Source organism: Alligator mississippiensis, chromosome 3, assembly GCF_030867095.1.
Source record: "Alligator mississippiensis isolate rAllMis1 chromosome 3, rAllMis1, whole genome shotgun sequence".
In the NCBI taxonomy this organism is placed as follows: domain Eukaryota; kingdom Metazoa; phylum Chordata; order Crocodylia; family Alligatoridae; genus Alligator; species Alligator mississippiensis.
In genome coordinates, this window is record NC_081826.1 from 22,505,595 (window position 1) to 22,530,578 (window position 24,984).

At 42.6% G+C, this 24,984-nt stretch overlaps 1 protein-coding gene across 2 annotated transcripts in view; it reads right to left on the reverse strand.

Annotated features, from left to right (window-relative positions):
- Window positions 1-24,984, reverse strand: part of MTBP (MDM2 binding protein) — an 85,361-nt gene that overhangs the window by 53,892 nt on the left and 6,485 nt on the right. For both annotated transcript variants that reach the window (XM_059723793.1, XM_059723792.1), the window contains exons 6-13: window positions 24,499-24,643; window positions 22,024-22,141; window positions 20,286-20,420; window positions 18,883-18,977; window positions 12,609-12,681; window positions 10,697-10,814; window positions 2,738-2,911; window positions 412-525 (exon numbers count right to left, since the gene is read on the reverse strand). In XM_059723793.1, coding sequence (XP_059579776.1) covers window positions 412-525; window positions 2,738-2,911; window positions 10,697-10,814; window positions 12,609-12,681; window positions 18,883-18,977; window positions 20,286-20,420; window positions 22,024-22,141; window positions 24,499-24,643 — 972 coding nt within the window. The remainder of the gene's footprint in view (window positions 1-411; window positions 526-2,737; window positions 2,912-10,696; window positions 10,815-12,608; window positions 12,682-18,882; window positions 18,978-20,285; window positions 20,421-22,023; window positions 22,142-24,498; window positions 24,644-24,984) is intronic.

The following is a 24,984-nucleotide window of genomic DNA, read 5'->3' on the forward strand; positions in this document are numbered from 1 at the left end:
CTTTGCCAGTGCCTTCCAGAAGTCTGTCCACAGTACACCGTGTACCCAGGTATAAGCTCCAAAATGCAGACATGTGGGCTTGCTATACCCTCCTGAGTCCATACGCTGCTCCCTGACACTGCTGGGACAGCATCTTCTAGCACCATTTAGCTGATATCAGCCTAGTACTACAGAATTGACATTTTTTACAACCTCTTTAAAGGTATCAGAGGAATGAGTCATGACAGATGTATATCTAATGCTTCTTAAGTGAAAACTATATCAATATTTCTCTTCCTTCTTTGCAAAATGACTTGATTCCCTGGTCTTTATAAAACAAACACTGTCACATTGAATCCCAAATAAAAATGTCCTCGTATATTAATTTGAGATCCTGTGGCAGTTTAATCCATTATTCGCACCAATACTTACTGAGATATTCCTTCAAGGCACATGCTTGGACAGAAGCCAGATTCTGTTCTCTCTGTAGAATCTGCTCTCCACAGAGATGTGGAAGAGACCTTATGAAGTCAGCAATACAAAGGCCTGCATGGATTATAAAAAAAGTCATTCTTAGGTTGTCTCATCTAACTGATATAGTTACTATACCAGATATTTTTTTCTCAAGAGGAACTATCTGTATAAGATAAAAGTAGGTATAATAGTACATAAGCATAATTACTCCATATCGTATCAACACCGTTAAAAGGAAAATTTACATTATCAACAATTGGCTTTTTTGGCTGATGTGGTCGATAACGTCGCCAATAAATGCCGCATGAATGTGTGCAGCTGCAGCATGCGTACAGCCAGGAATACAGTCTAGCAGTTTGGAGAGCAACATCTGGCCGGTAAGTCTGTGTGGGGAAGGGGCATGAAGGAAGCAAATCAAGGCCCCCATGGTAAGGGAGGGAGTGGGACATGGGCTGAAGGTAGAGACAGGTGCTGAACAGCAGGGTATGAGACAGCCATGGCTCATCCAGGAAGTGTCGGGAGAGGGGTGGGGAGCATCTGCCTCTGTGCACACCCCTGGGGGAAGCATGGGGGACATGTATCCCCCCAGATCTGTGCATGGGGCAAGGGCAGCTACCCACTGTGCACTCAGGGCCAAAGATGCGCCAGCCTCTTCCTGGTGGTAGGGCTGGGCCCAGGCTGTGCTCAGGGTGGGGCAGGCGGCAGCAGCACTGGATGAGGAACTATGGTGAATTTTGGGGTGGCTGTAGCCCCCCCATGTAGCTTCCCCTCCCAGCACTGGAAGAGTGGCTGCCTGCCCCCACCCTTCCCAAGTGCAGCTTGGGTCCAGCCCCCACTAGGAAGAGGCTGGCACAGCCTCTGGCCCTGAGCATGCAGTGGGCAGCCCCCCCTTCCCCTGTGCACAAATCTGGGGGACAAGTGTCCCCCATGCCTTCCTCAGGGGTGTGTGCATCAATGGAAGCCCCCTGAGCAAGCCATGGCTCTGTCCTGCACTCCAGCCCAGCTGTGCAGCCTGCCCCTGCCCCCCTCACCACAGGGGCCTTGATCTGCCCCCATCTCTACCCCCTTCCCTCCCCCATGCCCCTTCTCCCCCACAGACTGACCAGCTGGACTCTGTTTTCCAAGCTGCTGGGCTGCATATTGGCAATCGGATCAGTATCAGCTGATTAATAATCGGTCATCAGTATTGGCCCAAAAAAAATCTTTAAATCAGTACACCCCTAATAATTTCATATTAAGGAGCCAGAATTCAAATGCAAGTCTGGTTAAATCTCATAAAAGAAAGGAAATTAACTGATGAAATGCAAATTAAAATGGAAGGCTGAAAAGCCTTTTCAAGCATGAAGACTGACAGGGTCTCTATGCATTTGACATTCTTTATCCATCTTACATGTGATAGTAATAAGCATGGTATAGATGAAATATCAGATTCATCATTAGTTTTGTATTCCCATGCCATTACAGAATAAAGTTACATCTTTAATGTTAACATTAGTGCATTCAGCTCTTGGACATTAAAGCTCCTGTGAATTACATTAAAGGGCTGTATGTCTGAAAAGAACACAACCAACTTCCCTAATCTATTAGCAAGGACTTTCAGTTATGCCCCCACTTTCTTTACCCTACCCTCCATAAATATGGAGCAGGTAGCCAGTCATAACCTGCATCCAATAGTGTCAGTATATGACGAGAGAATGGGCACGTGTGGCAGCAAATTTTGTACTCCTTTTCTATGTGAACATCAGCTAAAGGACCTCTTGCAAAATTCATTGCGTCTCTTTGCCTATAGAAATGTTTTCACAACCACACCCTGCCAAGTTAGGTAAATAAATTTTAGATTTGGGTTGGTCCCATTTCATGACAACTTTCCACATCTGATTTAAATATTCTTACTGTAGCTTAAAACAAACAAACAAACAACCCCCCCCCCCCAAAAAAAAACCAAAAACGCTTCCGGTTCCTTGCTTGTTCACTTTCAAGAGTAATGGATTGAACTTTTCGTGTTGCTATCTTTAAAAAAAATAAAAAATAAAAAAAAAAATACATATTTTAACTTGATCTGAAAAGGTTTACTTTGAAGTAATGCGTTCCTATGAATTTTTCTATCACATTTTTTAAAAAAAGTGTCCGAATATTGCTAAAATAAGAAAAAAACAAAAAAAACCAGCAGAATTTCCTATTTCCCTTTTTTTCCCTAGCTGAACTAATGTAAATCTGCACCTGCAATGCATCAAACACCACTAGCTGCCTTCAAACTATCTCAAAAACCACAGTTAAGTCTTACTTGAGTCTGTTTCTTCTGCATTTGTCTTTAGCTTTCCATTTATTACAGCAAGAGTTGCTGCTCCATTAATCTGATTGGCTGAACGAATCATGGTTGCTTTACAGCCTCCAAAACCATTGCCTTGTACCAAGAAATAATATTGGCAAAATTCTCCTTTCAGTTCAACTTCTGGAACTAAGTAAGCAAGAAGAGAAACAAAATGTTTCACAAATACAGCTTCAAAATAAGTTATCCCCTCGCATCATATTTTCATTCATATTCTCAGTATCAATTTTACTCACACCATGACAAATGTTATTAATAGGTTGTGCATTCATGGCATACTTCAGGGGTTCTCAAACTGTGGGTCATGATTCCCGAGGGGATTGCGAGCAACTTAAAAGGGGGCTGCAAGCTTCCCAGGGGCTGCGCACAGTAGCACAGGGAAGCGGTGCATGGTGGCAGCGCAAAGTGGTGGATGGCAGTGGCAGCTGCTGCATGCGAGCTCCCTGTCCCCCACTGCCCCCATCCAGCACTGAGGGTTGTGGTATCAAAGTTTGAGCGCCCCTGGCATACATACTAAATTCACTGGTTAGCAGCCTGGCATAGATTCATAGATTGTTAGGGGCTGGAAGGGACCACACAGATCATCAGGTGATCTTTGTGTGACTTTGGATTTACGTGACTTTGGAGCATAAGACTATACAAAGTTGAAACAGTAGGCCACATTCTAGATTCAAACTCGGTGTCATTCTCATAGCGCTTACCACTTAGCACTTCAGCTTGGTACCTGAATGGGAGATGCCTGAAAATTCACACCTGGTTTTGTGGATGGGTCATTCTCAGATGGGGCACGCTTTCTGTTACCGAAATTTTAAATCTGTATCCTAACAACATGCTTAATGAACAAAGAGTAAGAGGTACAGAAAAAATGGTTGTTATTAAAAATCCCAGATCCTTTTCATAAGGTTATCAGGGTTAATCCTGATGTAGTAACCTAATTTTATTCGGATTACTGTATTCTGCCTAAATTATTCTGTTCTTTCCATAAGAAAAGAAATTTTCTGTTTTGGATTACTGGATAACATTGTGTGCTGTTTTAAGGCAAATGCTATTCATCCATGTATGCCGTTCATCCACGTATGCCTGCATGCTGTTTGTGGGCATATCTATATTACAGTCACAGCAGTGCACTAAAACACACACACACACACACACACACAACACAAACTATCCTTCTTCTTGCCGCCTCGTTTGTCCCATCTAAACAGGGCAGCTGTTGCAAATCCCAGCTTTCCACTGGCTTTGGTCATACATACTTTCTTCTTCCAACTCCTTCTCTCTCAAGTCCCTCTCCATCTCATCTTCAGTCTTCCTCTTCCCCTTCCCCCTGGGAGCACCATTCTGGGAAGTTCTTTTCCCCACAGTCTTCCAGACTTCTTTGAACATGCCCATACCATGCGAGTCTTCTCTCTTGTAGTTTAGATGCCTTTACTACCGTCACTGATCCTCTGAAGTATTTCTCTTTATCTATCTTTGTCACTCCACACATCCATCGGAGCATTCTCATCTTTGTCAGGTTTAGTCTCCTTTCTTGAGTTTTCCTCAGGGGCCAGGTCTCCACTCCATACAATAGTGCTGGATGCACACGTCTTGTAGGCTTTCCCCTTCAGCTTTGCTGATACTGTCCTATCGCATAATGTTCCTGTTGCTAATTTCTAGTTTGTCCACCTTGTTGTTACTCTTCATCTAACTCTCCGTTCTGCTAAACAGTTGGCCCCAGATGCTTGAACTTGTCGAACACTGATTATCGCATTTCCAACAACAGGTACCTCAGAGAAATCATAGTGCATATATTCTGTTTTGGATCAACTAATCTGCATTCCTCTTCCCTCTGCCACTTCTCTCCATTGGTTCAATCCAGCTTGCACTTCCTTTAAACTCCAGAGCAAATGACTACCCAAGCTAGCTAGTGAGCTCAGACACCAGAGCTAGCAGATAATTCAGTGAAGGGAGCAAAACCCAACCACTCCACTGCTAAAGCAAGCTCAGGTGAATGACGTATAGACATAAATTGTGATCCACTTCACAAATTAAAATTTGGCATCTTTAGCTGAAAGATGATTTATATAAAATTCAGTTGTTACTAAATGACAAAAAAAAAACCCCACCTGAACAAATGTATACTTCTTCCTTGAAACTGAAGTAAAACTATACAATTGCTCTTTGCAAACATTAGGAGAGGAGACCATTTGCTAGATGGCATTTGCCGGTTGAATGTTTGGATTAAAACAAACCCTTTAGGGCAGAGCTTTCCAAACTGTGTGCCGCGACACATTAGTGTGTCGGCGGCAGTGTGTAGGTGTGTCGCGCGAAATGCAGAAAATTTTGTGGAAGGGCACCGCGGAGCCCCCTTACTCGCGTCTGCTTCCCTTGGCCCCTCCCCCGGAACTGAATTACTGTGTCGCAAAATGATGCATGTCTAAAAAGTGTGTCACCAACATGAAAAGTTTGGAAAGCTCTGCTTTAGGGGATCAGAGAGAAAAAAAAATATTCCCCAAACTGTTGGAAATGCCAGGCACCTTTCCAGAGAGGAAGACACAACCAGGAGTGTTCATTTACTGTTTAAAGTCCTGCAAATGCTTCAGATTATTCATGAGGCAAATGCTACCTACAAAGGAAGGATTTAATTCAAAAATGAAAAATCTCTGCTTAAGAATATAAGGATAATAAGAAATGCCTGCTTTGAAGCAGATGAAAAATAGTTCATTCTATTTCCTAACAGAAGCAGAGATAATATGCATTGTACCAGAATAAAACCATCAGTGTGAACTTGATAGCAATAACTTTGAAGAGATGATTTTTTTCAGGTCTCATACAAAGCATAGAATATCAATTTCATAGATGTCTGGTAAGAAAAAGAAGATCAGAAAATGAACACTTCATAATATTGTACTAAGCCTTAAAGGTCAAATCACTTAATACCATGGATTATTCCTCTTGTGTTGAAGCATTTGTAAGTGTCTCAGCAAATAATATTTTAAACAGAGCTAAAAGTTTAGCAAGCAGAGGCTACTAGAGATGAATAAACAGCATTTCAATGTTTTCTGGAATAGCTTCAGATTTAAATGCAAGGAGGGGAGGGGGGGAAAAGGTTAATGTCTATTAGGGCTGTGAAAAGCTTTGGTAGCTGATTCGATTCGGCAGAGATTTGTCCTGATTCGGCAGCTGAATCTCCAAATCGGAATTGAAATCGGGAGACCCATTAATCTCTCTGAATAGAATTGGAAGCTTCCGAATTGATTCAGAGAGATTCAGCCATAGACTGTACAGGCAGGCTCTAGGCAGTGCCAGTGGGAGCAGCCGGACCAGCTTGAGCTAGCAGCCCTGAGAGAAGCTGCGGCTTGTCTGGCTACTCCCCAGCCAGGGCAAGGTAGGCAGTGCTGGCAGATGCAGGAGAAGCCACAGAGGCTGGGAGGAATGATTGGGGAGCTGTGGAATCAAGCGGCGGGCGGGGGGAGTGATTGGGGGCTGAAGGAACAAACAGGGGCTTCTCCCCAGCTCCCAGTTCAATTCCCCAGCTCCCAATCATTCCCCCCAGTCCCCACAGCTTCTCCCAGGGCTGCCTGCACTGCTTGCCTCGCCCCAGATTGGGGGTAGCCAGGGCAGCAGCCGGACAAGCCACAGCTTGAGCCAGCAGCCCTGGGAGAAGCCACAGAGGCTGGGGGGAATTAATCGGGGGGCTGGAGGAAATGATTGGGGGCTTCCCTCAGGTCCCGGTTCGATCCCCCAGCTTCCCAATCATTCCCTCAGCTCCCCAATCATTCCCCCGAACCCCCGCAGCCTTTCCCGGGGCTGCCAGCACTGTCTGCCTCACCCCATCTAAATCCAAAGCAAATACTTTCTGCTTTGCACAAGGCCTAATGTCTAGGGCTACAAGAAGAGCAAGTTCCAGATACCCAGTCTCACTATGTACCCTATTTTCCCCATCTATATTAATTTCAGAGCTCTCCCCCCTCCCCCCCCCCCCCCATCTTCTTTTCTTCCCGGATACTTTTTGTCTTGACATGTCTTTCCTTGAGATGGCAAAAAATAGCATTTTTATTTCTTGCATATTTTAACCTTGATGAAGCATTTATAAATTATGAATTCCAAGAACTTCCTCACGCAACTGAGAGTTTGCTAACAATTTACCATAGGCAGGCTAGCCATAGGATCCAAAAGGAAGTCATTTCCAACCAGAGGCCGTTTCTTTTTGTTCATATGGTTTTACCCATGCTTCCATCTCCATTCCAGTGAAATCTCAACAACTATGACCATATCACATCTGCCTATATGTAATGTTAAAGCAATTCAAATACCTCCGACTCCAAGCATTAATCTTGCCCTCACAACTCTGTCCTGCTCCACTTGTTGCTTATTTCAAAGCCTATGAAAACTTGCCCTCTCTTCCAAGAATGCCTTGTCACGATGTTGCCAGCTTTTCATGCAGGGCATGTCTACAGTGATATTATGGATCAATTTTGAGGTAATCTACAAACCAGCCTGAGTCCTAGACAGGAACAGGCAGGTCCTATGTCATAACACAGAGCTTGTACCAAAGGCATACACAGGTTTCCTATATCTCAGATAAGACATTGAGATGTATCCAAAGCTCTCTTGTAGCAGGCAAAGCCAGAGCCCTTCTAAGAATCAAATCTGCAGACTGCTGTCTCCCCCTCAAGGTTTGTTTTCATTTAGGTGCTATAGAGAGAGAAAGGGGGATGAAGGACTGAAAGATGGGAACAGGGAATTGTAGGATTACAGTTGGCAGATGTTTCACGCTTGAGGCCTAGAGTGCACAAGCAGCCAAGGACGTGAACAGGGACAGAGCCAACTTTATACCAAGAAGTTCATAGTATAAAAACCATTGCTTCCAAGGCAGGAGTTTACAGCAGTGATAACTGGTAAACATGAACTTGAGGACAACTTTAATCTTGAACTTACCTAGCCACAAAACACCTTGCCCAAGTACCCTCCCTAAGCAGTTTTGTAAGGCTGTGAATCTCCCTCCTTCAAACTAAGTGTAGCCTTCTTTCCACCACTTTCCTTATGTCCTTTGATGTCTTACCCTGCAGACTCTTCATGTCTTAGGCACTTCTACAATGCCATAGAGAATGGGGCCTGAGGACCCTGCACTATTATATCCTTGATATTTAAAATGGTAAGTTACAATATCCATATAGTTAATTATCAGCACCTAACTTAAAAATATTAGGAGTTTGTGCATTTTAACTTTTGTGAAAAAGTCACTTCCTATAGATTAACTTTTCAGGGGACTAAACCAATCCTAATATACTAATCCTCCTATGGCTGAGCTAAAGAACATCACCTTAGAAACAATATCTGACTCAAACCACCACATGTGTGATCCCACCATTAGAGAAGGATAAAGAGTGTTAGTTACACTAATGAAGTCAAGGATCTTCTTTCCATCAAGTTTTTCTAATATCGTTTCCCAAGAATTTGTATTTAAAAGACATTAGCCTACTGGCTTGACAAAAAGTAAAGCATAAACTAGTAATATAAACCACATTTTGCAATTCTGGACATGATGGAATAGTATGCCTTTAAAACAGTATGCAAAAATGAGATGTTCTTCAGGTGGTAAGAATTAATCTGTGGGTATGTTGATTAGATTGATGCAAATTATATTAAATATGATCATAGTAGCTAAGCCTTAATCACAAGGCAATGATTCCCAATCGTGATCCAAGAGATGACCATCATTAGTGATCTGTGAGTTATACCTTCTCCCCTTTCAACCAAATATTTGACAAAGGTTATGAAGGACCATGAGAAATCTTAAAAGTTGAGAGCGAGTTGTTAGTTAACACTATTTGGGAAGACACTGTCATAGGGTAATAACCAGTCCTTCATGGGGGACTGAAAACCTAACAAGAGGAAGTGCGCTAGGAAATTCTTCAGCACAGAAAAGCAGCTTGACCAAGGGAACCTATTCAATAATCTTTTGCATATTTGGATTTCTCCTCTGTTCCACAGATTAGAAGAATATATTGTATAGTTTAATCTTCACGTGATGATGATCACCTAATCAGCGATCAGAAGTCTGGATTCTAGACCTGTCATGAGCTTAGCTGTACTTGAATTTAAAAGACACGGTTACTAAAACCTCAGGTTTACCATGAATTTGGCACAAATTAAAATATGCTATGATATTTTCTTATGGAAATATTCTCTTATTTCTATTCTTTTACTTTCTATGATTTTCTTAACTTTTAGAAAAACAAAATTTAATGACACAAATTAAATATTGGAAAGTTGTTATAACAAGTGTGAATCATTTGCTTCTATATAAAAATGATCTATAGGCACAAATAAAAATTGCTTATGAAGGCAACCTACAAAAGACTGATACTTTGAAATACAATATCTTGAAAACCTAAACATGGTGCAACATATTTATCCCTTGAGTTGCACCAAAAACCACTATATAAAAATGCATATGCCTTCTGACTGCTATGTGCAAACTTCAATCTGATTACTGAATGTAAAGCTATTATGACTAGAAGGGATGTCTTAGTTTGCTAGAGCTTCTTCTCCCCACAATATATATGGCGATATATATTTACGTTAAAAAAGCAAGGTACAATAAATGTGCTTTGTACTTCATGTGGAAGGAGGTAAGGCTTGTGATGATCCTTAGATCTGAGGGTGTTCATTCCAGAGTCTCAGACATGCCTCCAAGGAAGTTCCATGTCCTCCACTGGGAGGGGAAGAAAGCAAGGTCAGGAGAAAGCCCTGGGAAACCCGAATGAGGGATATGTACCCCAGGTGTGGAGAGAAGCCTGACCGGAGCAGGGAGTGTGCTGCCACGTTTCCATGGTGTGTGCTCCCTTGAGATTAGTAGAGGGAGCACAAGGACAGGTATTTCTGGCCCCGGAGAGGGGCAGCCAGGGGAAGACCGTGGCTGGTGGACCAAGGAGGCAATGGAGGCATTCCCAGCCAGCAGCATCCCACAGCCAGCCACGGGTGAAGAAAGCAGGCCCCTGTGGCCAGAGTGGTCGAAGGACCACTGACAAACCCCTGGACACGCTGCACCAGGGAACCACTCGAGGACAGCTAGGTGGAGACTAAAGTGGTGGAGTCACCATGAACAGGTCTGTGACTTTTCCAGGGGCACTGCCCCTTTGCTCTCTTCTTTTTGTTTTTTTTTGGATTGCGTTCGCCTCTCACTGTGGTGGGTAAAGTGGCAGAAAGGAGAGCTCCCCTCCTTGAAAATGCCCATTGGTCCTGACCTGAGGAGCCAAGACAGGGTAGGAACCCCAGCAGAATTAAATTTCATTTTGCTTATCTGATGCATCCTTAAAAGGGACTGATTTCAGTTGATTGCCCCAGGAACCTGGGATAAATAAAGAATCAAAAATAAAATCAATTTATCTGATGGATTCTTAATGGACTGATCCAGACTGGTTAACCCAGGAACCTGTAATGAATTGATTTAAGGTCATTTGTCTTACAGACTTTAGATGGACTTATCTTAATTGATGGACCTACGAACCAATGAGAAATTGATTTAAAAAGATGGCTTCAAGGAGCCCAAATGAACGTATTTAAACTCCTAGACATTCATTCAGTAAGCCAGTGATCAACTGCCAGTGGCAATGGGGAGGTCGATACAAGAGCCAGCACCTGACATGTGTCATCCAGGAAGTGTAAGGTGGGGTGTGAGGGGAGGTAGAGCCCCACAAAGAGAACCCCTCCCAGAGGACCAGCCAGGATCCCCGCCAGCCCACACATCCAGTTCCCAATATTTAGAAGAACATCAAGGTGTGGCAGACGAAAGATTACTGGTACTGTCCTGTGGCCCACTGGTGGTACCTCCCTGTGCCACAACAGCTCAATCTGGTAAAGATGTCAGGCACATTTTTAAATTCAACGTTGTCCTGAATTCAGAGAAACATAGTACATCTTACTTACTGGTGATGGCCTTAGGTTTTTTGGACATATATTCCTTCCATTTTTTTGTACTCAGTTGGGTGGGTGATGGAATCAGTACGTTGCTAACGCTGCAAGGCAAAGCAAATAAAGCTCCCACCTGTAAAAGAAAAGAAATAAGACTATTACTATCAATTCAGTAAAGTATTATCAATAGCTCATCAATCTTTACTTTCTTAATTGGGGATAAGTTGTTCATGAATGTATATTTTAGTCAAAAGCAAACACCTCTGTTTTCCAATTCCTATTTTTCCCCATTCATCATCACAGGACTCATCCCTATTGGCATGATGTTGTTTTGAATTAAGCAGCAGCAGCTGCCTCAACAATTTTGTCTGCTTTTGAAATTAAAGTATTTAAGAAATTAGAACTTGTTGGACTTGCACCTTTGCACTTCATACTAGACAGACTGATTTCCATGGGAATCCAAAGCATAACATCAGCTATAATTAGCTAGTGCTAACAGGCACTCCAATAAATAGCCATAGTTGATTCTTTTGCACTTTAAGAAAGGTATGTGCATGCTGGCAGAGGAGGGAATACGTACTGTATTTACCCAAATATAAGACAACCCTGAATATAACCTGGCCTGGCTCCACTTCAGAGGACAAGGCCACACTAATCATATGCAACAGATTTAAAGAGGGAGTAACAGAGGTATTCTAAGTGAACTGTTTGGGGCCCCATTTGGTGATATTTGCGAGACATTTAAGGCTGGTGAGGAAACAGAAGTCATAGATTTTTAGTATTCTTCTTTTTCAGGCATGCTTTACAATGCAACAAGTAGACCGAGAATGAAACTGCTGTAAAAAAAAAAAAAAACAAAAAAAAAAACAAGCTTTCAGTAGACCATCGGAGCTCAACCTTCCGGCACTACGGGCCAAATGAGCGGCGCAGGGTATGTCCACAGACTGGATTTTGTATGCAAGGCTCATCCATAGGCCTGATCTAGTGCAGGTTCAGCATATGGTAATGGCCCATGGGTATGATCCAGCTGCAGATTGACCCTGCATCCCAGCCCCATTGTATGATAGCACAATCTAGTGCAAAGGATCATGTCATGCAGGCTGCAGAGCTCCCCATGAAGCCAGAAATTTGACATCCAGGGAGAGGTAATTAACATTGCCACTGTTCTCCTGCTGCCAAGTTTCCAGACTTATGGGGAGACCCACAAGTCAGATGACATGGCCTTGTGGATCATGGCTGCATGTACTCCACTAGTGTAGGAGCTGATTCAGTTCTAGCAATCACACAAACTCTAAGAAGTGACTAGAAAAATCATTTAAAAAGCGTTAGAAACAAGTCAAGAAACTTGAGTTATTGGCCCATGCAATAGAACTAACAAATCTCTTAACTACCATTTTTACCCATTAATTATCTGAGTTACATAAATGTGCAAAAAACCTTTTCAAAATTGGTATTCATTGACAATGTATAATTTTAAAACAATTAAACTTTTTTAGATGGGTAATAATGGAGTGTTGTAGGGAAAATATACTCAAATGAAATCCCATACATTAAGCGGAAAATCAGGCCCAGTTCTATTTTCCAGATTGTACACCCTTAAGAATAATGGAACAGCACTTCCCAATAAACACAGGAACATTAGTAACCTGCTATATAATTTCCTCCAGCAATGTTCTGATCACAGCAGATTTGTTTTATAAACATCAGAAACATTTTATAAACAAGTCAAGCAAATAGCATTTTAAAATTAATGTCATTACAGAGTTATTCACAGCTATCAGTGTAAACATCTAATGACAAAATTTAGCCCCAGAAGCAAGTTTTAGGACACTCTGCAGAGATTAGCTGTCGAGGCAGATAGAAATAGCAATTTATGAACAAATGTATTTCTTCATTTTACTGCTCAGCTGAAAAAAAATTGTCATACCTTTCCACAGAGAGAAGAAACCTGGTTTAAAAGCAGCACAGATGTCTCTCTGATTTTTTTTCTTGCCAAGCTCCTGGGCAGAAGAGTTTAAGGAACCATACCACTGGGCACAGGTTTACCTATGGCAATTTTATAAATAGCACTATCATATTTTGAACAAAGAAACATTTTAACTGGTCTGCAATAAAAGCTAACCATGCCTCGTTATATGTATTATACAAAAATCAAGTGTTTTCACTGTTCTAAGTGAGATGGTACACTTTAATGTAGGGATTTTATAAATAATATATGAAAAACACATTTGTTGAAAGTTTAAGTGACCAGATTTGAGCAAGTATCTTTTAACAAATCATTTATTTCTTTGCTTCTTTCAAGTATATAATGAGCTGGTATAAGATGCTAGTGCTGCAAGTTTAGTTTTTCCTAGTTTTCTGAGGAATGCAGATATTATTGACATTCACTATGACAGAGTATTGACACATCAGATATACTGTCATAACTGAAACATTTCCAACAACAATAGTACTCATACCAATTTAATACTGAGTAGACCTCATGTACTGTTTTACCTTTTTGTTCCAAAATATTAAAAGGTCCATCCTTCACTTCCAACTCTCCCACCAAGACTGCTCATGCTAGTTTCAAGGTTATCATTTACAGCCCTTACATCGGGGGTGGGCAAAATACGGCCCACGGGCCATTCTATGCAGCCCGCAGGGTCCCTAAAAATTTTTAATGAAAATTAAAATTTATCTGTCCTTGGTTCTTGTCAAAAATGACAGGACCCAGGGGCAGTAGGACCCAGGGAAATCCTCGGTGGGCTCCTGCAGCAGCAGGGCCCGCCCAGCCCTGCCACCCCAGCTGGAAGCCCCAATAGGGGTTTCTGGCCTGGGACCACGTGGCTGCCCCAGCATGGGAAGCTCAGGTAAGGCGTGGGGAGATGGGGGGGGGGGGGGGGGGGAAGGGAGGGCAGGGAAGGAGCTGGTGCAGAGCACAGGGAAAAGCGGCTCCTCACCCACCCTGTAGCCGGTGTTCCCTGCTGCAGCCACTCGCAGCCCATGCAAGGCTGTCCTGAGCAGGCACAGGTAGCCCAACGTGGGCTGCGAGAGGCTGCAAAGCAGGGTACTGGCCACAGGGCGGGCGAGGGGCCACTTTTCCCCCCCCGCACTCAACACCAGCTTGTAACCTAGCCCTGCACCAGCTCTGGGCTCACCCATCAGGGCTGTGCCACAGTGGCAGCCACTGTGTCCCCCCCACCCCTTGCCCACAGAGCGGGGGGGCCACAACAGCTGCTGTAGCGCAGCCCCAACTGGCGAGCCAGGAGCTGGGTTACAAGCTGGTGCTGAGCGTGGGGAAAAGCGGCCCCTTGCCTCCCCATGGCCGGTGCCCTGTGCTGCAGCCGCTCGCAGCCCACATGGGGCTGCCTGTGCCTGCTCAGGACAGCCCCGCGTGGGCTGCAAGTAGCTGCAGCAGGGAGCATGGGCCACGGGGTGGGGGAGGGGCTTTTCCCCACGCTCAGCACCAGCTCCTTCCCTGCTGGTGAGCTAGGGGTCGGGGCTGTGCACTGCCTCCCGCCTGTACCGCAGGGCTGGGGGGCACTGGGAGTGAGCGGGCACGGGAGCACGGGGCCTGTACCAGTGTCCCAGGGCCAGCACCAGCAGGGTCCAGAGCAGGGTGGCAGGAGTACAGGGTCCCAGCCGGCAGGGGCTCTATGGAGCTGGGCCAGCTCCCCCCTCTCCCTGCTGGTGCAGCCCAGCCCGGCTCCACAGATCCCTGCCAGGCTGCGCCCTGCTCTAGGCTCCACCGGGGCTCGCCCCAAGACATTGGTCCCAAGATGATGACCAGGGGGCAGGGCTACCCATGCAGCCCTCGACAGCTTGCCAAAAGTGGGTAAGCAGCCCTCTGCCCAAAATACAGGTCAGTCGCATCATACGCGCATTTAACTTGCGCAAATTCAACTACATGTGGGGTGGGAGGGGGGGCGGGGCTTGAATTTGCACACCGTGCTGCCGCTTACCTGGAGGCCCATCATGGCGGTGACAGTCACTGCCTCCAAAACCTCCCAGTGTTGTCATGGAGCTGTGCCTGGAGCTGTGTGGCCAGCCACCAGGCAGCAGCGTGGCAGTGGCCAGGCGGCACGCACCCATCCCCACTACCACCCCACGCTGTGCCGCTGCCGCCGGCCACACAGCTCTAAGCATGGCGCTGCGTGAAAACTCAAGGCCCGCCCCCCTCCCACCCCGCGTACAGTCACCAATTTTCACCTTACGCGCTGACTTCAGCACCTAACCCCCGTGTGAGATGCGACTGACCTGTAACTGCCTGCCCCTGCCTTACACCCCAAGATATTGAGGCCTTCACTTCACTTAAAGCAGAGTGCACATACCTTAAGTATATCCTTTAGACTTCAGTAATAGAATAGATGTCTAGTTAAGTAGACACACAATATTTATATGCTTTACTCTGAACCATTCAACATACAAGGGCCTCACTGAATGCAAAACACCACCCTATTATAATAAAGCTTTTGGGTTAATATAGGTGTTTGTTTAATCACTGTAGTATCTATTCTGATTTTATCATTTAAGCTGTCAGAACAAGACTGGTAATTGTTCTTTACTGGGGGCTTAAACAGGAAGTATTTCTTGAATTATACAAGACTGTTCTCTTGCCATCCCCCCGCCCCCAAACAACCTCAGCTGGAAAATGTGCTGAGTGACAAGCTACAATGGATAATTAGGCAGCAATGGTAAGCAGAAGCTGCAGTGTGACAAGGGAAGATGGGGGGCAGAAAGGGGGGTGGGGGGAGAATGGGACAAGAGAGCAGCCTTCTGCAAAGTGCAAAGACAGCTGGGGCAGTTGGGGATAAGCAGGTTAGTACACCACAGGCTGGTCTCAGATCTCTTCACAAGCTAGATCTAGCCCACAGGCCAAAAGGTTTCTAACCCCTGATCTAAATGTTTTGTATCCAATGGTGTTTCTACATTGCAATAGGTGATGTGTCTCCAGCAAGTGTAGACATAGCCAAGCTAGCTTTAACTTAACTACCCTGGGTACCAACAGCAGTGAAGCCAGGCAGTGCATGCTCAGCAGCCAAATAAAAGCCCGAGGTCTTCGGCATGCTCGTGCAGCCCATGCTGCCACAACTGTGCTGCTCTGAGTGTCTGACCTAGGCAAATTAAAGCTAGCATGGGTATGTTGTATATATTGGCAGCAAGCATTCCTCTGATTGCAGCAGACACCTTGCTTCCAAGGCAAAAAGCTGCTTAGACACAGATTTCTTCTGGTTTATACATATTGCAATATTCAGGATTTGTGGAAGTCTGTCTCCATACCAAAGCAATCTGTATAAATTTTCTTCACACAGAAAGCTCAGTGTTAGCCAAGTGTTGCTATAACAAGATAAATGACATACCAAAAAACCCTCATGGCCCTTTCCTCTTACAGCTGGCCTCCTTTCCTGTTAACCCACCTACCTATGCTGAATGCAATTAACCAAAGATAATTTGATACTTTTAATGCACTTCATACTTCAACCTACAAAATCTGTGATAAATAGCGAATGCTGCGAGCCTACTTGATTTTAACAGGTTATAAAGAAATCTTTTACCAACAACTCCTGTCCATGTTATTTGCATACGACATATTAATCCATAGTAATAATGATCTCAAAGTACAATGGATAGCAGCATTCCTAGAAGATGAATGTCTTTCAAACTGTGCAAATATTCCCATACACGCTTTGTATAAGGAATTCAGAATTTATCAAGTAAGCATGCTAAGAGGATAAGATAGTCTTCAGTCTAGTAAGGAACTGCCCTAGTGTCAGTTCCAATATAAGTGAAAAATCTCTTTAAATTAATATCTTTATAACTCTATTATGAAAAGCTTTGGACTAGGAAGAAGGAATTTCTCACCCAGTTTTCTCTATGTGCAGAGGCCAGTAAAAGGACGTGGGAGTAGTTCAATAGAGTAGAGTGATCACCAAAAGTGTTGGGGAGTACTTTAATTGACTTGAGTGTCACAGCATCCTGAGTGAATATTAGATAGGGATAATTACCCAGCTTTGGAGAACTTGGTGCAAAAAGAAAGTGTCACAAATGCTCAAACTAATTAGCACTATTCAACTCTTGCTAAGGAAGGGGAGGGGAATGGAGAGTACTGAGACATCAGCGTCTTTTTCTGGGCTCTCCATGTAATACCACTGAAGAGTAGCTAAGGCCCTCTTTGCAACCATGAGAAGTACAGGTCTTGCTTGGTAAAAAAATTGTCTTTTCAAGAATTGGGGTGGAAAAGAAAGGGGAATTCAGCATATGAATGTCCATTACTAGAGCATTCTTGTTTAAAAGATCAGCAAATAAACAGACATTTAGCTCTAGCTAAAATAAAACAAAGCTCATATAACCTTAAAGTTGTATGAGCTTTATTTTATTTTAGCAAGAGCTAAATGTCTGTTCTTAGATGGCATAACAGAGTAAATTTAAATACTGTGTACCATAAATGATCAGTTAACCACATCTACTTGTTGCATTAAATCGAGAATCAAGTGTCACAAAATATGTTTTACAATTATGTGGGGGTTTTTGGTTTTTTTTTTTTTTTTTACTAGGCTAGTTTTATTTTAAGCCTTCTTCCTCTGCAAATTTAATTTGGTCAATCTTTTCCTTAGGCAAATTCTTGCTAGTATCCAAATATGAATGCATTTCTTAAAAGTCACTTTTCCTTCTCTATTTAGCAAAGTTCTAATATTTACCACACAACATAAGACTGCATAGTCTAATTAATAGCTCAAACTTGTCATTTAAAATGCATGCTTACTCACAAAATCTTTATGTTCTATACTGTCTTTCAAAAGCGTTCAACCAACTGACTGTTTTAGCTTTGAGGAAAATCATTGGGTATGAAAATATTATTAAACATCTTTTATTCCGTTACCTCCAGTTTTTATTTTGAATTTACTAAACATAGAAAAAGCAACATTCATCTGAAATCTTCAACAGTCAAAAAATCTTTTGAAAGACATTCTCTAATTTCTATTTAAGTGCTAGCCCTAATAGACATCATACTTAGTTCTTATCAAGTTCTCTCTGGAGATCCAAAACAGTATAATCTTCAAGCATCCACCCAAAGATATTTTTGTAAGTTTTCTTACCACCAATATTTGTTGCCTAGCAATGAAAGTGCTACTGTGCTACAGAAAGAAAACTACCTTGGTATCCCAACCTACAAACTAACCAATGCTTAAATGTTATTAGTGGAATAATCAGAAGAAATATTGTAATCAAGCAACGTGAGTATGTCATTACTTTATATATTTGATGTTACAAAATGTTAAAATGGTGCCTATCTATCGATTCTAGGAACCATTAAAATAACTTTAAAATATATTCAAAGTGCAGCAAATTAAAGGGAACACACCACTAATCTTTGTGCCTCTCCAACATTTCCTAACCTTTCCAATACTACCCCCACCCCATACAGGAGACATGTTTATACTATTTCCATACTGGGCCCAGAAGCACTGCAAAGAAGCACATCACTGCCCCCTCTGGGTGTGATCCTATGGGTGGGCACATGCATTTTCCTGGGGACAAGTAGCAGCAGCACAAAGGTATACTGTTGCTATTTGGCATGGTGTTCCCTGGGGACATGCATGCTCTGGTGCACAGCAGGTAGGATAAGGAAGTCTAGGGCCAGCAACTGTGCTGGCCCCAGCAGCCTTACCTGAGGTCCTGGGGGCTTCCAGGAGCTGCAGCCTCAGCACTCCTACAGCAGGGAGTCTGGTCAGCAGCTGGAGTGTGGCTCCAGCCAGCCAGGCTCCAGTTTTGGGCAGTGTACACTGCTGCCACGTGCCCCCCCAAAAAAGTAGGGGGGGGCGGGGGGAGGGGGTTACCTCGGGATCTCCAGGGGCACTACTGCAAAGTAGCAATGTGGAGAAGTCCTGCATATGCAGTGCGTGGCGCTGCAGATCTGCACTCATCTGGATGCACCCTCTCACTCCATGCCTAGAATATTGGCTAACAATATAACCACCTCAGAGCAGCACTGACCACATATTAAGACACCAAACCAGGACTAAGACTCAGAGCATTCACCACTTCTGTATAGCAATTAAGTTGTCTGATTTCTAGCATTTGGGGGGTTCAAAGCAAGAACAAGGGGCTAACGCTTCTTGGTCGTATTCCTAGCCTAGAGACAAGATATATATGTCCACCCACTCTAGATACACATTTGAGGGTGAGGAGGAAGATCAGCTCTGAAACAAAAAGGATACAGCTCAAACTCCAGATCCGATACAAAACAGGAGGGTAAGTCTGAAAGCACCACCATCTGCAAGAATTGTAGTGCAGGACCATAATAATGGAAAACCTGAAACAAAAGTAAAATTTAGAACTTTATATTTGATACTTTATTGAAATAAGTCTTGTTTGAGTGCTTTGCTGCACTAGGACCATATTTTAGAACACGTTTAAATGAGTACACGGGGTAGGGAAGAGGGAGAAAGGTTTTCCAGAACAATATAAACTAAATATTTTTAAAAGGACAAACATATCATATTTTCCTCACATACTACATGTCTTAATGGGGGCATGCACCTTGTTTTGGGGAAGGCAGAATGAAGCCCAGCATTATGGCTACATTGAGCAGGTACAGAGCTTAATCTTCAGCTCACTCACCCTTCCTACCTGCTCTGTCAAAAGGTACAGTTTTAACCCTTTCACAGCTGAACCAGCTGCTTTTGTTTGGGCAGAGAAGGCATTGTGAATGAGCTGAAGATTAAGTTCTGTCCCTACCAATTCAGTTGTGAAAGGGTTAAAACTGTAGCTGCTGATGAGGACTCTGCCCCTCTTTCTTTGTGTACTGATGGGGAAATGGGAAAGAGGAGGAAGACCCATAGCAGCCATCTTACAGTCTCTCCGTGCTTCTATTCCATGCAGGAAAGAAAAAAAAAAATATAGATATAGATTCCTTGTTTAAGACGCACACCACAATTTTAAAGAACTTGTTTTTGGGGGGTGGGGGGAAGGAAGTGTATTTTTGTGCAGGTAAATATGGTATGCTGGTGTCTAATAGGTTTCATCTATTATACATCCTAGCCCATCTCAGATATACAAGACCACTCATCACATCTTCCCTCAAAAACAAACAAAAATATTATCCAAGGGCAGACCAAACAATTTTATATAAACAGCTCTGTCGTGATTATAACTTACCAGTTAATCATATATTTTAAAAATCTTTGCTGCACCAGAAAATATATATTTTGGGACCAATAATAGAGACCAATGTCCACTGAAAGGAAAATTCTAATTCCAAATTCTACTTCTAAAATTAACTCTAAAATAAACCAGAAAATGTAAATACAGACAGTATGCATGTTACAGCAATGCATTTACTGAACACTGAATTCTCTGAATGCCAAAAATCAGAACCATCTTGCCACTTCTGCTGTGAATATATACTATCCCATTTTAGAGAACATGTAATTAATTAAACCAAATGTTGCTGACAATATCTAGACAAAAATAGGAACAAAACAAGCCTGTACTTTATGTAGTTATTACTTCTACATTCATTTCTGAATCTTAAGTACTATTTCCCTCATTATTAATTTTCTCACGAAGGTAAAAATTGTAAACTGTAGTAGTTCAAAAAAGATCAAAACACAGGTCTTACCTCTGGCAAAATATTGCTATTCTTTGATTCTGTTGTGTTCTTGGCAGCAAAGCAAGTATTTAAATGAGATGTGCTGAATGGCTTTGCTGAGACACCCCTTATGCAGAACTCTGGAAACCTAACTTCAGATCCGAACTAAAAAAAAAACCAAACACCCAGAAAGTATATTAGAAAAAGGACAGGGAGAATGAATTAGGCTCCAGTTCTTAACGCAGCTATTAAACAACAGGCAAAATGATACAAAACAAAGCATTGTTTTAATAATGCCTCATTTTAATAATAGACCCATTTCTCTGCACTCTGACAGACCATTACTTTTAAAGGATATGCCTGTATTCAGGCTGATGCCAACAGAACTGAATAACTTGGTGCAGAATTCCTAACATTCTTGCCAAGGGTACAGTGGCAGACCAGTTAATGTATTGCACTATGGGTCCAGAGGCACAAGGTTAGGCATCCCACCAGGTTTGTACGGAAGTCTATCCCCAGTCAACCCAGCTATAAGTTGGTATTTGGTCATTCAGATTGGGTAGTCAAATGCAGCTAGATCAGGGGTGAGCAATTACTGTGACTGTAGGGCCACTTAAGTTTTGGGGAGCTGATGAGGGCCACATTCAACTCTCTGTCCGTTTCTCTCTCCCTTCCTCCAGAACCTGGCAGGAGCTGTAGTTCAACAGGAGCCCCAAAGCTCAGCTGTGGACCCAGACAGGGGCTTCCACTGTAGCAGGCAGGCAGCAGCGTTAGCGGTGGGCGCAGCTAGCAGGTTCAGGAGCCCCAATGTGGAATCTGCCGGCAGCGTCACAGCTGACGCCTGCCCAACACGGCAGAAGCTCCTGCCTGGGTGCACAGCTGACACTGCCAACAAGTTCCAGGTCAGGGCTCCAGGAGGGAGCTTCCACTGTGTTGGGAGGGCAGTGGACACCATCAGCAGGTTGTGTCAGGGCTCCTGAATCTGCTGGTGGAGTCCACAGGTGATGCTGCCACCTGCCTGCTGCGGCAGAAGCCCAACCCAGGTTTACAGCTGATGTCGCTGTATCAAGGGCTGATGCTGCTGGGTGGAAGCAGTCCGACCCACCCAGCACCATGTGGTGGCCAGAGCTGCCAGCCACCCATAGGTCAGATCCAAATGAGTTTTAAACAGTAAGATCCCGCAGGCCATATTTTGCCCATGCCTACACTAAATGCAATGCTAGCAACATTTGTTTCTTGTGTGCCACTGACTACTGAAAGTGTCATGCTTTAAGCATGACAAACTTTAATTGTAACAATATACTACATCCAAGATACCCAACATTGAAAAACATATTCATTTTCTTCTACAGCTGAACAGTTCCTGATCTGTGCAGAAGTACTATATTAGACCATTTAGATAAGCCCCACAAAGTAGCACAGAAAGAAGGAGAGGACTTGGACCAGACAACAAATTATTTTGGGGGTTTTTTGGTTCATTTTAACTACTAAACAAAAAGGTTGTAAAAAATTGATGATTAAAAGTTAGACTCTTAAATCCATACTTAAGATACTGAAAGCATGAAGCTTTACATTTTAGTTGTATTTTAAAATAACTCGCATTTTTAATCAGGAAAAAAAATATATTTTTAATCGTTTTCCATCCAACTAGATTGCTAAAAGAAATACAGCTGAAAGCATTTTGATTAAGACTTTGACACAATTTGTATTGTACAACAATTACAGTGTCCTAGAAAAAAGTTGATCACAAGTAGAAACAGCTATTTACCTTTCTTTCCCATATCTGAATCTTCCCCCTCCACAGCTCTTTTGAGTCAATAATATTTTTTAAATCATCTAAAGCTACAACATCTGCTGACAGGTAATCTGCAATTTTTTGCCAGTTGCTGTAAACATAAGGACAAATTAATCAATTTCTTATTTAATTTAGTTTTATAAGTGAACATGCAGCAAGACTTAATTCAACGTATCTAATATAGCTAGGCACTAAAACCTACAAAGGTAAACATGTATGACTATTTATACAAAATAATACAGATATGCTGACACTTACTCCTTCAGAGAGCATTTTCATGCTCTACCAGGAAAAAGCAGTCAACCTGGGCACATATCAAGCAGTAGCCATCTAGGCAAATTCTGTAGTCCCTGCTGTGACTCACTGTAGCACAGGGTGTCTGTACTTGAGCTGACTTTAAAAGGATTAGTTTGGGTACTAGTAGCAGTCTAGTTCCAGCAGAGACAGTAGCATAGAGCTTGGCCCAAGCTAATCACCTAAATGATCTTCCAGCTTCTCAGGTTGGTTCTGCAGCATATACTGAGCTCCACGCTGCCACAGGTTCCCAACATAAGTAGGGTTAATGTAGTTCAGAGTGGAAAAAGATACTGCCCAATGTCTCATTTGTGCCACCATAACAATTTTTATGGCAGCACAAATTGTGAGCAAGTAGACATTGTTACCCCTTGTTACACCACAAAGGAACAAAATCAGTGATGCAACAAAAGGCAGTAACAGACTGCCGGTTTATTGTGGCAGACATCCATTTGCTCTGTGGCAGGAGAGCAGGGCAGCCTGAGCCGCCCCTACTCTCCAGCCACCCAGGCAGGAGGATCTTGAGGGCCCCTTAAGCCCTGCCGCATTCCCTGCTTACAGAGAAGCAGCACAAGGAATCTAAGGATGTCTCTCCAAAAGTGGGGAAGTTGGGGTTCCCTGCTCAGCCAGACCCATCCCCCACAATTACAGAAACGTGTCTCATTGAGCAGGGAAAAGCCCCAGTGTACCTGCTTATTCAGACCCACTCCTAAGATTGTTGGGGACAGGTCTCACTGAGGGAGGAAAGCAGAGAACAAGGGTGGGACAAGGGGCAACATATTTTTTGTCTAATGAAACAGATCAACTGTGCCATGACACACTACAACACAAATGATCTGCTTTACTTGGCAACATCTACTTCTAGCCTCAGATATAAACACTACATACCACTGCAGTCAGTACTGACTGCAACCTAAGTATACCTCTTCATCAGCCCAATATTTGCAGTCTGCATGCTCCATAGTTTGCCATCTAATGAAGTAAGAGATGTTGAAGGAAAGAGAAAACATCACCTTCTTTTGCCAATTAGAGGCTTTCCCTTCCCTTGTTATTTCTTTGCGTTGGCATACTGAAAGAGCAGGCCCAGATTGCCTCATTTTGTGCAGCACAAGACAGGCCTAAGCCTATCTGATCAAAAGTAAGCTGCCCAAGGAATCAGTAATCAATATTGTTTGAGATTAGTAAGGGTTTTTCCCCCACTCACGATATATTGGTTCATTTTTTTCCATATTCCCCCCATACATGTTAACAGGCATTGCACAATAAGTAGATGCTTCTTGTAGCTAAAAAGTATTCTTTTTAGGGTCTATCCAAGAATTATGCATTACCACATTTTTGTTTACCATGTTCCTAACAATATAAAATTAAAGCTGTCTCTCAAGCACCATGCTTGAAATTTTGACAAAAAAAAAAAAAATAGTACATAATAGCAGATGATTGTAATTTGCATGGCTGGACTTATTACGATGCTTTTTTCTCTCCACAGAAAGAAAGCTGTTGAGTAGACTTGTGGCTCAGAATAAAATACACTCTGCTGAATATCAAGAGCTCAGCATTTATTAATTAGAAGAGAAGGACTTTTCTGTACTAAGTTAACTGTTTTGTTTCGTTTGTTATTGAGGTAAATTAATAAAGCCATTTAAGTACAAGTGAAAGCACTTAAAAGCTAGAAAAAGTCATTATATTGTGTTGTCTAGGGGAGGCCAAAGAATGCAGTCATTAAATTAGAAATGCTGAAAGTAATCAACAACTTCAAATGACGAAACCAGCAAGTTTATATCCATTTTACAAAACCAGATCAAAATCTACTAACAGTTAATAATCATCATCATGTATTGTAACATATTAACTTCACAGAACACTTTATGCAAAATAAAGGGGAAAGTATGTACAAGAGAAATTTAAATGATATATTTTATCTCTGCTTTGTTAATAATAGATATTTAAATATCTTGCATTTTTTTTCTCTCAAAACCATGTGTTTACAATAATAAAACTGCCTGGAACTCTTTTTAAAAGTGACATGAGAAATCCATAAATTCCTAAAAAATGCCTGTCAAGTGCTATGAAAGTTCATGAACTTAGTTTCAAAAAAGTAGCATACCCAAAACAAAAAATGATTTTGTTTGCATATATCGAATAAAAAAAACATACCCTTTACAGTCATTTGCTATTATTGTGATTTTTGCAGAGTGCCATTCTCTCAGATGTTTCAGGGCACCAATGGCAGGCAAGCAGTCTTTTAACTTGGGGGCATCAGGTTCACCAGTCTGTAGTATTACATCAACCATAGCTCTTCCTATAAATGCAATTACATATGCTGCAAAATTACTATGATACATTCAAGTTTTGGAAACAAGCATTCATCTTATTTTAAGGATTTAATCAAACTTAGCAAAATACACCACAGAAAGCATGCCTTATTACGGACTACTATTAAATGTATTAAAGGGACCACCACAAGTAATTTAGGTACAAGATTTGAAGCATTTCTAGATGGCTTTTTCTAGCATTACCTTTTGGATGGTTAGTCATTCGCTTATAGTTAACACAGACAAAACCAAATTTATTGTTTTCCCTCCTCTATCAGCATCAACAACTCTGGTTCTCCTGTCACTGAAGCCTCTTATTCTCCTTTCT